The following is a 12,935-nucleotide window of genomic DNA, read 5'->3' on the forward strand; positions in this document are numbered from 1 at the left end:
TCATGGTCAACCTTAGGTCTTGTCCACACTCCAAATTATTCCATACCAGAAACTTTTAACTCCCTAAATCTGAGCGTCCTAGCCTTTAGCTCTCTCTCACCCATACTCTCACTCATTTCACATCCTTCAGAGAGAACTCTGAGCACGTCTTTTCCTTACAGTGATTCAGCCCCCAGCTGGCCTCATTTCCCTTGTCATGTTATCCTCAATGCCCAACACTTTATGCACCTCCATTCTTTTTCTCCATTGATATGGCAGAATCCCAATCCTGAATCTATTTCACAGCTTGCCTTATTCTCTCTTATACCTGGCTGGTAAGCATTGCTAAGAAATTCATTCCACTACGCAGCTTGGTACTCCCACAGGTTCACAGTCTCCTGCTCTTATGGGCCCTTAATAGCACCCACAAATGCGTAGGTCCCTTTCTCCCCTCACTTACAGCTGACATTCACTACTCTCCTTCAGCTCCCAACCAAACCTCAAACTCTTCACAGAGTAAGCTCACTATGTCTGAACTGCTTCAGTACCCTGTCCCTCGACCTACCCAGAAGTTTAATTATATCTGTATCCATCCATGGCTCTTTCTTTTAGAGGTTAGGGTTGTCCTCCCAACCCCATGTGCTGGATCCCACACATTCTGCTCTTCTCCAAAACTACCCTTTCTAATCATTCCTTCTGTCTCTCTTCCCAATCCACCCCCTATATCTTCAACTTCTCTCTTTCTTCTAGGTTACTGCCCTACTTTCCTAAGGTGATTATGTCTCTCTCATGCCAATACAGAAAACAAAAACAAAACCCTTCCCTTCCCTTGTTTGGTCACTCTCCAAGTACTGACCGAGCACCGTCTGTGTGACATGCACTATGCTGTTTGATGGGCTGCAATAGTGAAGACAAAGTCTCTGTCCTCAAGAAGCTAAGAGTCTGGAGGCAGCAGACAAGCAGGCATTTGCAGTCTGGTCAAGGGCTGTAATAAGGGCATGCACAAAGCACCATGGCACATAGAGGAGGCCCACTGGTTGGGCATGGGAGGCTCAGAGAAATTTCACAGATGTAGTGGTGTCTGCCCAATGTCCCATTGCTCTCCTTCCATTCTCAATGAAGCTCCCCAAAAGTGTAGCCTGTATTTGGCCTTCCTTTCTCCACTTTTCATTCCTCAAACCACTGCAATACAGCTTCCACTCCTGCCACTCTACTGAAACCAACTTCAGCGTGGTCCCCAGTGGCCTACATGCTGCCAAATCCAATGAAGCATATTAAATTCTTCTCCCACCCACTGTCTCACCTGTGATCAAAACTGTTGCTACGGAACCCTCCTGGAAATGCTCTGCTCTCCTGGCTACCATGACGCTGCTCTCTGCTCTGACCATTTCTCACCTCTTAACCTCTTGATCACGTCTTTCTAATCTCCTTAGGTGCCATCTCTTATGCTCACCTCCCCCTCAATGGTTGTGTTCCCCAAATTCCATCCTTGCTCTTGGACTCTTTTTTCACACAACCTCTTTGAATGAGCTCATTAATTCTAAAAGTCTGCACTACTGTCCTAAAGTCTGCGTGCCCTTTCCTCTTGCTCCCAACACTACCAGTGCTCCAATTCTCGTCTCTTCCTCGCAGCTGGATTCATCTCACGGCTTCTGAACTCATCTCCTCACTTCTAATATTATGTATTATCTCTCAAAAACTGGAGAGATGTTTCTCAAAGAAAAGCTGGTCATTCTACCCATATGCCTCACACTGTACTTAGTATCCTATCACCTTAAAAATAAAATTCCAAGCTTCACAGAACATCATACAAGGCTCCCTGTAACCTTGAACTTACCAGCTCTCTAGCCCCATCTCTCATTCATTCACACAGTCAGCCAAAAAATATTAGTACTGAGTGCCTGCCATGTGTCAGGTGCTATTGTAGGTGCTGAGGATATACAGTGATCAAAAGAGACAGTAAACAAGGAATATAAGTAAAATACAGAGTATGTCAGATACTAGTTAGTGCCAAGAAGAAAACTAAAGCATGGGAGAGGGGTGGGAAATGTGTGGTAGGGGGTGGAGGGTTGCAATTTTAAATAGAAAGAGATTCGGGCAAAAATTAAAGGAAGTAAAAGATCAAGGCATATATATATATATATATCTGGACAAAAGCAATCTCTGTGGGAACAGCAGAGCGCAAAGGCCCTGTGGCGGAAGTGTGCCTGGCGTATCCAGTACACAGCGAGCGGGCACGCTGTCTCAGGCAGAGTGAGCAAGGGAGAGACCAGTTGGTTAGTTAAAGGGGTGCAACAGCACTTTCAAGGGACCCCGTGGAGAGCTACTGTGAGAAGAGAAGCCATTGGAAGCCCCTGGAGGGGTTGAAGGAGAAAAGCAACATACCCTGACTTCAATGTTAATAGGATCACCCCGGCTACTTTTTCAAGATTACAGTGAAAAAGGCAAGTCCAGAAACAGTGAAACAAATTAAGAGGTTACTGTGAAGAATGAAGCAAAAGATGATAACAGTAAGGGCAGAGTAAGAGCAGGGAAGCCACATACGGAATGTCCTGTTTCATGAAGAGCTGGCTGGCTTGCTAATGTGCTAGATGCGGGATGTGGGAGAAAGTGGGGAGCTGAGGGTCATGCTGTTTTCTGGCCTGAGAAAGTGGAAGAAGGGAGTTGCCATTTTCTGAGATGAGAAAAATTAGGAGAGGAACAAATGAAGAAGAGATAAAATCACATTTGGTATAGAACAAGGGTCAGAACCTTTTTCTGCAAAGGGCCAGAGAGCAAATATTTTAGTCTTTGGTTTGCTTGTCACTATAATGTAGCCACGGGCATTACATAAATCAATGAGTCTGTCTGTGTTCAATAAAACTTTATTTATGACACTGAAACTTGATTTCATATAATTTTTGCATTATGAAATACTATTCTCTATGGATCTTTTCTAACCATTTCAAAATGCAAAAACCATTGTTTGTTCACAGGTCATAGCGGCTAGATTCTGTCAGCTGCCCCTGGTATAAAACACATTTAGTTTTCAGCAATACAGTCTATGTCTTATAACATTTAGTTCAGGGCTTTTCCTGCGATACCACAATTATTCATGTGACATGGAGGAGGGTATGTTTTCATGGCTGTTACACAACCAGCTCAGATTTTGACATGAATTACTCAGCAAGCTAAGCAGTGATCTTTTAGGAGTATTTCCTCCATAAAATAGAAAGCTCCATAATATACAACAAAATATTATCAAATTTACCAACACTTGATGTATAACCAGCTTCTTAAAAATATACCCATGTAGAAATTGAGTAATACCTTAAAGGTATACAGAAATTTATTCACTCCAAATTTAGAAACAGAAATTTATTAGCACTAGATGGTATGAAAGCTCAAGATTAATTATTGTGGGGGAAGCAAGAAAACTAAAAAAATAAACTGCTTGTGAAACTGACAGGATGCATTTTTAGAAAAAATAATTGGTCTTCTCCAGGGAGTTTCAAATGTTCAAATTTGAAGCTTAAGCTCTTTTTATTTTAATAGACTCACTTTAAAAAGAAAAGAGTCAGCACCTGGAAAAAAATATTCTAACAGCATAGCTGTGTAGTTAGAAAAAAAAACCTGAAAAAACGAAACAGAGGGACAGAATGAAATATCTCTCATACACTTGGTCAAATGCCGGAGATTTCTGAGTCAGAGCCTCTCACATTCCTAGAGAGCACAAAGGCAGTACAATAATACAGTCAGAACAAATAATATTTTTAGAAAATCATCTTTAAGTTGATCCTGACTTTCAATCTATTCAACAGCTTGTAAATGCTGCGGTTAGTATCAGTAGCTTTAGCAACTGTCGAACCCAGAAAAAACTCTCTGGGCAGCAGTTGGCTTATTAATTGCATAATCATGGTTCAGTTGCTTAAAATCTCTAGGCTTCACTTTCCTCATCTGTAAAGTGGGGATAAAGATATCTCACCTGACATAATAGTAAACGGAATAACATTTGTAAAACACTTAACAGCGTACTAAATGCTCAATAAACAGAAATTAAGATATCCTTAAATATAATATGAAAAACTTCTCGCCTACGTTTCATAAAGCTTCCAATTAGTTTGGGATAAAAAGCTAGATAGCTGAAAATATGCAAATATCCTACCAGTTCAGTGACTTTACCAATACCTCTAGAAAACAGTTAGCATATCATACCTTCTCAAAGGCACACTGAGGGTTTCTGCAAACAGCAGGTTTGCAGATAACAATATCGCCATGGCAACGGCAATTCTGGCATGAATCAGGCTTCCAAATTGTGGCGTCCTGCAAAGAAGCATAAGCTCTGAGTTAAAAACTGATCAGTCAACGTCTGAGCAAACAACAGCAGCACCTTCAAGGGCCCTGCAGCCTGAACAATTAAAAGGCAAAGGAAAAGTCACAGGCACACATCATGCTTGCTGGGCACTGATTAAACCTCCAGAGGCAATAAAAGCAGTATAATCCATTTCACCATAGTCAGCCCACGTAGCCAAAGACAAGGGCACGCAGCAGAAAGCTGTCGATACCCCGAGTAAAAACCATCGATTGACCTGAAACGTCAGGGGGACAAGCTGCTCCCTGACTTGAAGTTTCTCTTTGCTGTTAAGCAGCAGAAACCATCAGAGCCTGTTTAAAGGAAAATGACACTTGGACTAGCACTAACCAGCATTTTCCAGCTCTTTGTTACTACATACTTTCATGCTCATCAGAAACAAAAAGGATCTGAGTGAGTAGTTCAGTATTTTTAGGGCAGATCAGCCAACGCACTGAGTGGCTATTATGTGTCCAGCTGTATGCCAGGCATACGGGGGTACAAATAAAGCACCATCCGTAAGGGTCTCACAAATTGTTTTGTATTATGCACATGAGGGTATTAAATAAACAAAAATTGATGACACTATGTTAGTTCTCAACAAATGGGAAAGTAACGATCATAACAGAAAAGTCAAACTGGGCTCAGTGCAAAAAGCACTTAGAAATTTCCTTTTGGTTTCCCACCTTCCATCACGCTGAATCTAGATTTCAATTGTGCCCATCTGAAGTACCTTGGAGCCCAAATACATCACAGACCCCAAAGAGATCAGTTTCTGTCCTTTGCAAAGCTGCTTCGAATTGAAGCAGTAAAGGTACCATAGACTGTGCTGAAATATATGTTCCCAGAGATTTCCCAACCTACATTCCTATTTGGTATGGGTTGAAACAGCCATCCTGTTCGGCCGAGTTCTGAACACTCAGCCTCTTTTAAGAGCACTGTCCATGACATGCTCTGGTATGAAACTATGACGTCTCTCATCTTTACCTCTGATGGGGTACAGTGCCTGCGCCGTGGCAAACTTCACAGTCCTGAGACTCTCATCCCTCCACTCAAGTTGGTCAAGCCATCGACAGCCCCAGCCTCCCTCGTCTGGTCTCACCCCTTACCCTCCTCTGGGGATCCCCACTCCTCCCCCACTTCCTCAGAGACAGTCGGAAAGTAACATGCTTCTTTTAAGCCTCAATGTCAGGGATAAGTATTTCCTAACCCGTAAGTCTGCACAGCAAACCCGCCACTCAGGTGCGGCCCTTCAGTGACCTCTGCGACCCCGCTGCTCCCCGCATGCACCACAGCCCTGCCAGCTTGCTAGAGCAGAATGCAAGCCCTTTGAAGAGGACTGTCCTTGGCTGGCCTCTGTAGGTCCTTCAGAAACCAAGGCTCACAGTTCCTAAGTTGCTCAGTAAAGACATTTTCCATCTTTCTAAAGACTCTCGTCCCTTTCTCCTCAGTCAGCCAGATGAAGCGCTGTTAAAATACCGTGGGGCAGAGTGAGAGCAGCGCCTGGGTCCCTGAGAGTCCTCAGAAGGCCCTCATCTGACCTGGACTGGGCGAGCTCGGAAGCCGGCAGACGCTAGCGACAGACACTTCCACACCGGAAGGCCGAAGCAAATGTAATGGTTAATGTTATGTGTCAACTTGGCTAGGATACAGTGCCCAGTTGTTAGGTCAAAAGCCAGCCTAGATGTTGCTGTGGAGATATTTTGTAGATTTCATTAACATAATCAGTTTATTAAGTTAAATGAAGATCACCCGTAATAACATGAAGATCACCCGTAATCACCCAATCAGTTGAAGGCTTTTAAGAGCGAAAACTGAGGTTTCCTGGAGAGGAAGGAATTCAGCCTCAAAACTATAACAGAAATTCTGCTAGAATTTCCATACTGCCAGCCTGCCCTCCAAATTTCAAAATATCAGACTCAAGACTGCAATTTCAACTCTTGCCTGAATTTCCAACTTGCCCGTCTGCCCTACAGACCTGGAACTTGCCAGCCCCCACAATTACTGCACAAGCCAAGATCCACACGTCTCCTCTTGCTTTTGTTTCTCTGCAGGACGACGTCTGACATACCAACAGTGCACTGATTTACATGGATGTGCACAACATTCCCAAGCAAAGCTGAAGTCAACCTTCCAGGCTGAGAAATGTTAAATGCATCCATAACCTCTTACAGAATGGGCTTCAAACCCAAAGTCACTTAAAAAATATAAAATACATCTGAAGTCAGATTACATTCCCAGTAGCCAATTCACAAAAAATTGGAGTCGAAGCAAATGAGCACTAGAACCTGACTTGCAATACCTCCGAATTTCCTTCTCTTTATTGCTACTGCACGTTCCTCTGAAATTGGCAATAGTGTGCCAGCTACGTCTACTCTTCACCCAAACAGCAATGACAAGTAGGTGAGGCAAAACAAATTCCACGCCCAAGCACAATGTAATATGTGTTTCCTGCTGATTTCAAGAAAACGATATGAGTTTCAGGATACAGATTAAATAAAAATGACAACTTCACAAAGCCAGCAGCTACCATTTATTGATCACTATCTTATGCTGACTTATGCCTGACTCTTGGAGCAGGAAACACTGATGGAAGGGGGGCATTGGTGGTGCTGCAGGAAGGCGGCCGGTTTGCTTCCCCAGCCTCTGCCATCATCCCAGAGGGCTGGGCCCAGCAGAGAGGGACATGCAAAGCACTTACCTGCAGGACAACCCTAGGAGCCAGTACTATCCTTATTACAACTATTCTCATTTTACAGATGAGTGTTCAAGAGATTGAGCCATTTACCCCAGTTCCTAAAGCTCTATGAACTCCAAGAACCCCGGCTGCCTGGGCTTGAATCCTGGTGTCACCCTTTATTAACAGTGAGGCCCTTACCAAGTTAAGGTGTCTATATCTCAGGTTCCTCATCTGTAAAGTATGGGTGAGAAAGTACTTAAGTCATAGGGTTATTGAAAAGATGAAATGAGATGGTGTATTTAAAAAAGAGATCAGAACAGTGCCTGGAAGTTACTAAGGGCCCATTGAATGTAATTTATTTTGAATCCAAATGCTTTCTAAGATGTCACCAGCATGTAGCAACTATCTTTTAAACATTTCCTTTTCTCATAGCGAAAGCAGTAGAAGGGAGGCATGAATTCACAGATGGCATCTGCAGGGCTACTCAGGTAACTGGAAAAGCCTCTGCCCCACTACACTGACGTAGCCATGAAGCCACGTCTTCATTTCACTCGGACAGCAGAGAGCTGCGCCAGCTCCACGTGTGCCCCGCAGGTCGGTGTGACTCTAAGTGCCATCACCCTTACTCCAGATGCAGCATTCCCACCCCGGGCGTCAAGTCCTCTGCACCTCAGTCATTTCCTCAGTGACCCGACTCCAAAACAGTCCGTGACTCTTTTCAGCAGCTCTCAATCACTGAAGTGGCTTACTGAACTCTAACCAGCAGACATCTAAAAACAGGGACTAATTTTCACTTTTGCTCATAGAGCCAGAATTTTTCTTTCTGTTAATTCAAAGTTAAATTCATCTGGGCCCAGGAAGCTTTCTTGAATTTGTTTACATATCTATCTTCCCACCAGACTATGACTCTTCAAGGAAGATCTCGTTTTATTCCCCTTTATCTGTCCCCATCACCTAGCACAGTACTGGATGAATTCACTAATGAACAACCCTTCAGGATAATGGCTGTCCATGTGAACCGAGATACCGCACTTAGGATGCAAGGCCCTGACAACGCAATGTTTAGTGATGTCACCGCAAAATCCCCGTAATGTTGAAGGTTATTTCTTCACTTGATCAAACTGTGTTTGAAGAAAAATTTCCTTCATCTGGGCATCGGACTTGTCAAAAAAGTCCTTATAATAATGTCCTCAGAGAGTAAGTAGTTTCTGGTTAATTTTATTTTTTATTTTTAAAGATTTTTTTATTTTTATAGAGAAAGGAAGGGAGATGGGGAGAGAGGGCAAAAATATTAACGCGAGAGCGAAACATCGATTGGCTGCCTCCTGCACGCCCCCTACTAGGGACGGAGCCTGCAACCCAGGCACGTGCCCTGACCAGGAATCGAACCAGCAACCTGCCCAACCAACTGAGCCACACTGGCCAGGGCTATGGTTGATTTTAAATAAAGTAAGCCCTTTACCAAGACCTAGACAGAGGGCCATATATTTTTTAGGTCTAAAACTTTAGGAATCAATTTCTATGGTCCCATAAAACTGCTTTATGACAGTAGGGATACGAGAGTTCCTCAATAGCTGAAACTTTGGATGAAGTCATAAAAACCAAAGAAATAACATTGTAAAATAAGTTGTACAGATTTTCCATGTTATTATTACAATTCTGTCTCTTTAGAATCCTCTCTTCCAATCTAACACACTCTGCAGAAGAAATAGTCTTAAAATTGTTTTTCCCTAGACTATAGATTAAAGGATTAGATTTTGACAAAGCTAAAAAGCAACTGAAATATGATCTTTTTAAACATCTTTTTATATTTTTAATAATATATGAATAAAATATTCTTGCTAATAATACAGTGTCTCCATCCCCAAATATATGATTTTTACTTTATTTTTATTGTTGATACTACTTCAGATGTCCTCGTTTTCCCCCTCTGCCCACCTCTACCCAGCCCCCCCTGCCCTCCCCCTGGCCCTCACCACACTCTTGTCTGTGCCTATGGGTTATGCATATATGTTCTTTGGCCAATCCCTTCACCTTCTTACATCCAGTCCTCCCCTCGCCCCTCTCCTCTGACAGCTGTCAGTCTGTTCCATGCGTCCATGCCTCTGCTTCCATTTCTTAAATTTATTTTTATTGAAAGTATTACAGGTGTTCTCTCTTTTTTCCCCATTGACCCCTTCTACCCTGCACCCACCCCCCTGCCCCTGGCCTTCATCACACTATTATCTGTGTCCATGATCTCACTCATATGCAGAATCTAAAGAACAAAATAAACTGATGAACAAAATAGATCCAGAGACACAGAAGCATGGAACAGACTGAACGAATCTCAGGGAAGGAGGGGGTGGGTGGGAGGGTGGGAAGAGATTAATCTGCTTCTATTTTGTTCATCAGTTTATTTTGTTCATTAGATTCCACATATAAATGAGAGCATATGGTATTTGTTTTTCTCTGACTGGCTTATTTCACTTAGCATAATAATCTCCAGGTCCATCCATGCTGTCACAAAAGAAAAGATTTACTTTTAAGTAATAACAAGATGTTTCAATTAAAAAAAATTTATTTCACTTGGTTAAGTATTTACTAAACATTTATTTAGTGCTGAAAATAAACAATGACTATATTCCTCATCAGTACTCAAATTTCTGGGGGAAATTATTTATAGTATTCTATAAGAGCAGTGTATCGCCTGTTGACATAAATTTTCTTTCATCTAAATGGTATAATAATTCCACTTCAATTACTAATTAATTCATCTCATTTTAAATTCCCTTTGTTTCTTAGACCAAAAATGAGAAAGAAGGAACAAAGCTCCCCCAAAGCAGTGCTTTCAAGTTATAAAATAGTATGTAAAATATTCCTTTCTGTAAAAAAAAAAAAAAAAAAAAAAAACCTGTGTGGAAACAAATTATGGAATTATATAAACCTGTGAGTGAAGGGTAGTCATTCCTGGGTCTGGATTCTAGGTGATTTTTTGTTTTTCCTTTATTCTTACCCATATTTTCTATTTGTTCAGTAACAAAAATATGTAACTTAACGTGATTTTTTTAGCATACTAAAATTTCCTAGAAAATCGTGACCAGTAATAATGGGTATATGTACTTCCCATTTATTCAATGAAACATATTCATTCAATAAAACATTGTGTAAAGTATTTTCACAAAAATCTCAGATTCTCAAAGTCATCTCCAGGTAACTTCGTGTTGGGATACAGGACTCCTGAGGACCTCCCAAGGAGGAAGAGTTTGACCAGGACCCCCGGCTTCCCTGGGTGGCAGGAGCAGGGCAGGGGGATGGTGTGCGCAGCTTCAGGCCTTCGGTCCCTACATACTTGTATCCTGAAATGTAACACAATGCTCTGCTTTTTTTTTCTTTTTAAAATTTTTCCCCCCTAGCTCTGATGGATCTTTTGACACCAGGAATCAGGAATTACTGAATCCTCTGTTCTTATTTAAGCCCTTGGGAGACCCAAATTCCTTGAGTCAAATGGGAGAGCCGAGCTGGAAACTATGTGGTGAGGGTACAAGTTTGGAGCTGAAAAATGAGAGCTGTTGGAACCACCTTGGGGGAGGTGGCTCCTACGTCTCCCCAAGCACCTTCTGAGGAGCATAGCTTGGTACCTAGAGCAAGCCAGGCTCCAAGGTGGCAGTTAGGTGGCTTCAGGACAGGATTGTCATAGCTCATGGCACCTTCTCTACTGCTTAAAAAGTTCTAGTGGCCCCTTATTTCTTTCTCTGAACTTATTTCTCACCCTCTCTCCCAACCTTTTTTGCCAGGCTCTAGCGACATTGGTTTTATTGCTATTCCTGGAACTACTAAGTATATTCCCAGCTCAGGGCCTTAGAACATGACATTCTCTCTGCTTGGATTGCTCTTCCCCGAAATACCATCATGGCTTATTCTTTCACTTCATTCAAGCAGCTGCTCAAACACCACCTCCACAGACAGTATTTTCTTGTCAGTCTACTCCCTTGTTCTGTTTTCCTCCTAGCACTCACCACCTGACATTATGTTATACAGCTGCTCCCTAGGAAAGCAGGAATTTTGTTTGTTATGCTCACTGCTGTGTCCCTAATCCCTAGAACAGTCCTCACACATAGTAGATGAAACGTATGTGATCTCTTATTTTTAAATATAAAGTAGAAGAACATAGTTAGAACCAGAGCTTTGGAGCTGAGCTGGCATTGGGGGGGAATGGAGTTACTTAAAACCACCTACCAAATACATAAGTAAACCATTTATCTAAACTTCACCAGTTATTCCCAAACTTTTTGCACTCAGTGAAATTTTCAAAAATTAACTGTTCCCTAGTTGTCCTTCAAAGTGATAAAAGGGCCATAATATTCAACTGGGCCTCATGTCTTCATTTCTGGAGGTTCATTTTCCTGACATGCCTGGTTCTCAGGAAAGATAATCCATAGAAACGGGTTCTTTGACCCAGCTCCAGTTCGGGCACAGAAATAATGGCCCTTGTTTGGAAAGGCACCATAAAGAAACGAATCAATAGCTTTCATAAGGTTATTTTAGAGTTCAATTCTTTCCCCAAGTGCCCTTCCTCAGACAGCTTAGATAAACAATGCCTTTTTCATTTGGTCTCATTTTGAAGTTCATGTAAAGCTCCTCATCCAGACCCAATAAAAAGGAGCAGAGGACACTTATTGTTAAGAAAAGATATGAGTCCTTGTGTTTACATGAAAATTCTCTCCTTTCAGAAGAAAACATAAATTAATGCCAAATAAAAGGGAAAAAGGCAAACCATTTTCTGTCTGAAACCTATTTCAAAGGCTTGCTCCATATAACACCCCATTTTAGAGTTTCTTGTTTCCTATACCAAGGACCTAAGTAGTTTCCCATGTCAGCATCCTGGAGAGATTAGCTTGTACCTGATCTCCTCCTGCTGCTGTCTTAAAATGATAAATCTGAAGGCATCAGCTATAAGAATATCATTTGGCTACAGAAGGAACAGCATGAATCACAGATGAAACGATAGCTGCTATATATAACCGAAAATGTCTTTGTTCAGTTGCTGACAAGAGACCCTGTATAGCATGGCAAGTTAACGTCATGTTCTTGTACACCCGTCTTCTTAGAATAGTGTGGCAGCTATTCTAAGGGACAGGCGGGGGGCAGGGAGGGAAAGGAAAGGAGCCCAGCTACCACCAAGGGCCGATCCTCCTCCACGTCCTCCACACGCACAATCTCACTGCTCCACCCGCACGCTGGGAACAAGGCATCGCTACCCTTATTTTACAGATGACAGAACAGGACTGAAGAGGCTGAGTGAATGGTCCAGAGCACATCTAGCGATGGGTAGATGTGGGATTCAAACCCATTCTTTGTATTCTGTGCTATACTGTTATCATATAATATCATACAGTGTGCGCCTTATATTGTATCGCGGCCTCACCATTTCAAGCCATCCTCGCTTCCACTTTCTCACCTTAATAGGCCAACAAGGTGAGAGACACCGGGGCAGTGCTGCCAAACGTACGGAGGAAGGAGCTGGCGGGTAAGTGCCTTACCTGCCTGACACGCCCCCTGTGCTGCAACAGCGCACTGCCAGCCTCCGCATCTCGCTTCACACGTCCTCCGGGCCTCAGCTCAGTATCACTTCCCCTCCTCCAGGCCTTCTCTGCCTCCGGGACTCAGTCACCACTTCCCTGCCTTGTGCTTGCCAAGCTCCCCCTGCTTCCACAAAGCCCGACTTACTCCTCCTAGTTCTGTTTTGCGTAGAAAAGAAAAAGAAGAGGGCCCTCTGGGGCCCTGGTCATTGTGGGTCAGTAGTTAAAGCACCAATCCAAGCACAGAAGGGTCACGAGTTCGATTCCCGGTCAAGGGCACGGACTTGGGTTGCAGGTTCGATCCTGGTCGGGGTAAGTGCAGGAGGCAACCAATAGATGTGTCTCTCCCACATCGATGTTTCTCTCTCTCTCTCGCAAATGTTAA

The 12,935-nt window shown here is 42.8% G+C and overlaps 1 protein-coding gene across 1 annotated transcript in view; it reads right to left on the reverse strand.

Annotated features, from left to right (window-relative positions):
- The window catches only part of FRAS1 (Fraser extracellular matrix complex subunit 1), a 402,680-nt gene that overhangs the window by 247,979 nt on the left and 141,766 nt on the right, over nucleotides 1–12,935 (reverse strand). Inside the window, exon 3 of the mRNA XM_087826788.1 lies at nucleotides 4,174–4,281. Coding sequence (XP_087682914.1) covers nucleotides 4,174–4,281 — 108 coding nt within the window. The remainder of the gene's footprint in view (nucleotides 1–4,173; nucleotides 4,282–12,935) is intronic.

The sequence above is a fragment of the Miniopterus natalensis genome, chromosome 1 (genome assembly GCF_054644295.1).
Source record: "Miniopterus natalensis isolate mMinNat1 chromosome 1, mMinNat1.hap1, whole genome shotgun sequence".
NCBI classification, from domain to species: Eukaryota; Metazoa; Chordata; class Mammalia; order Chiroptera; family Miniopteridae; genus Miniopterus; species Miniopterus natalensis.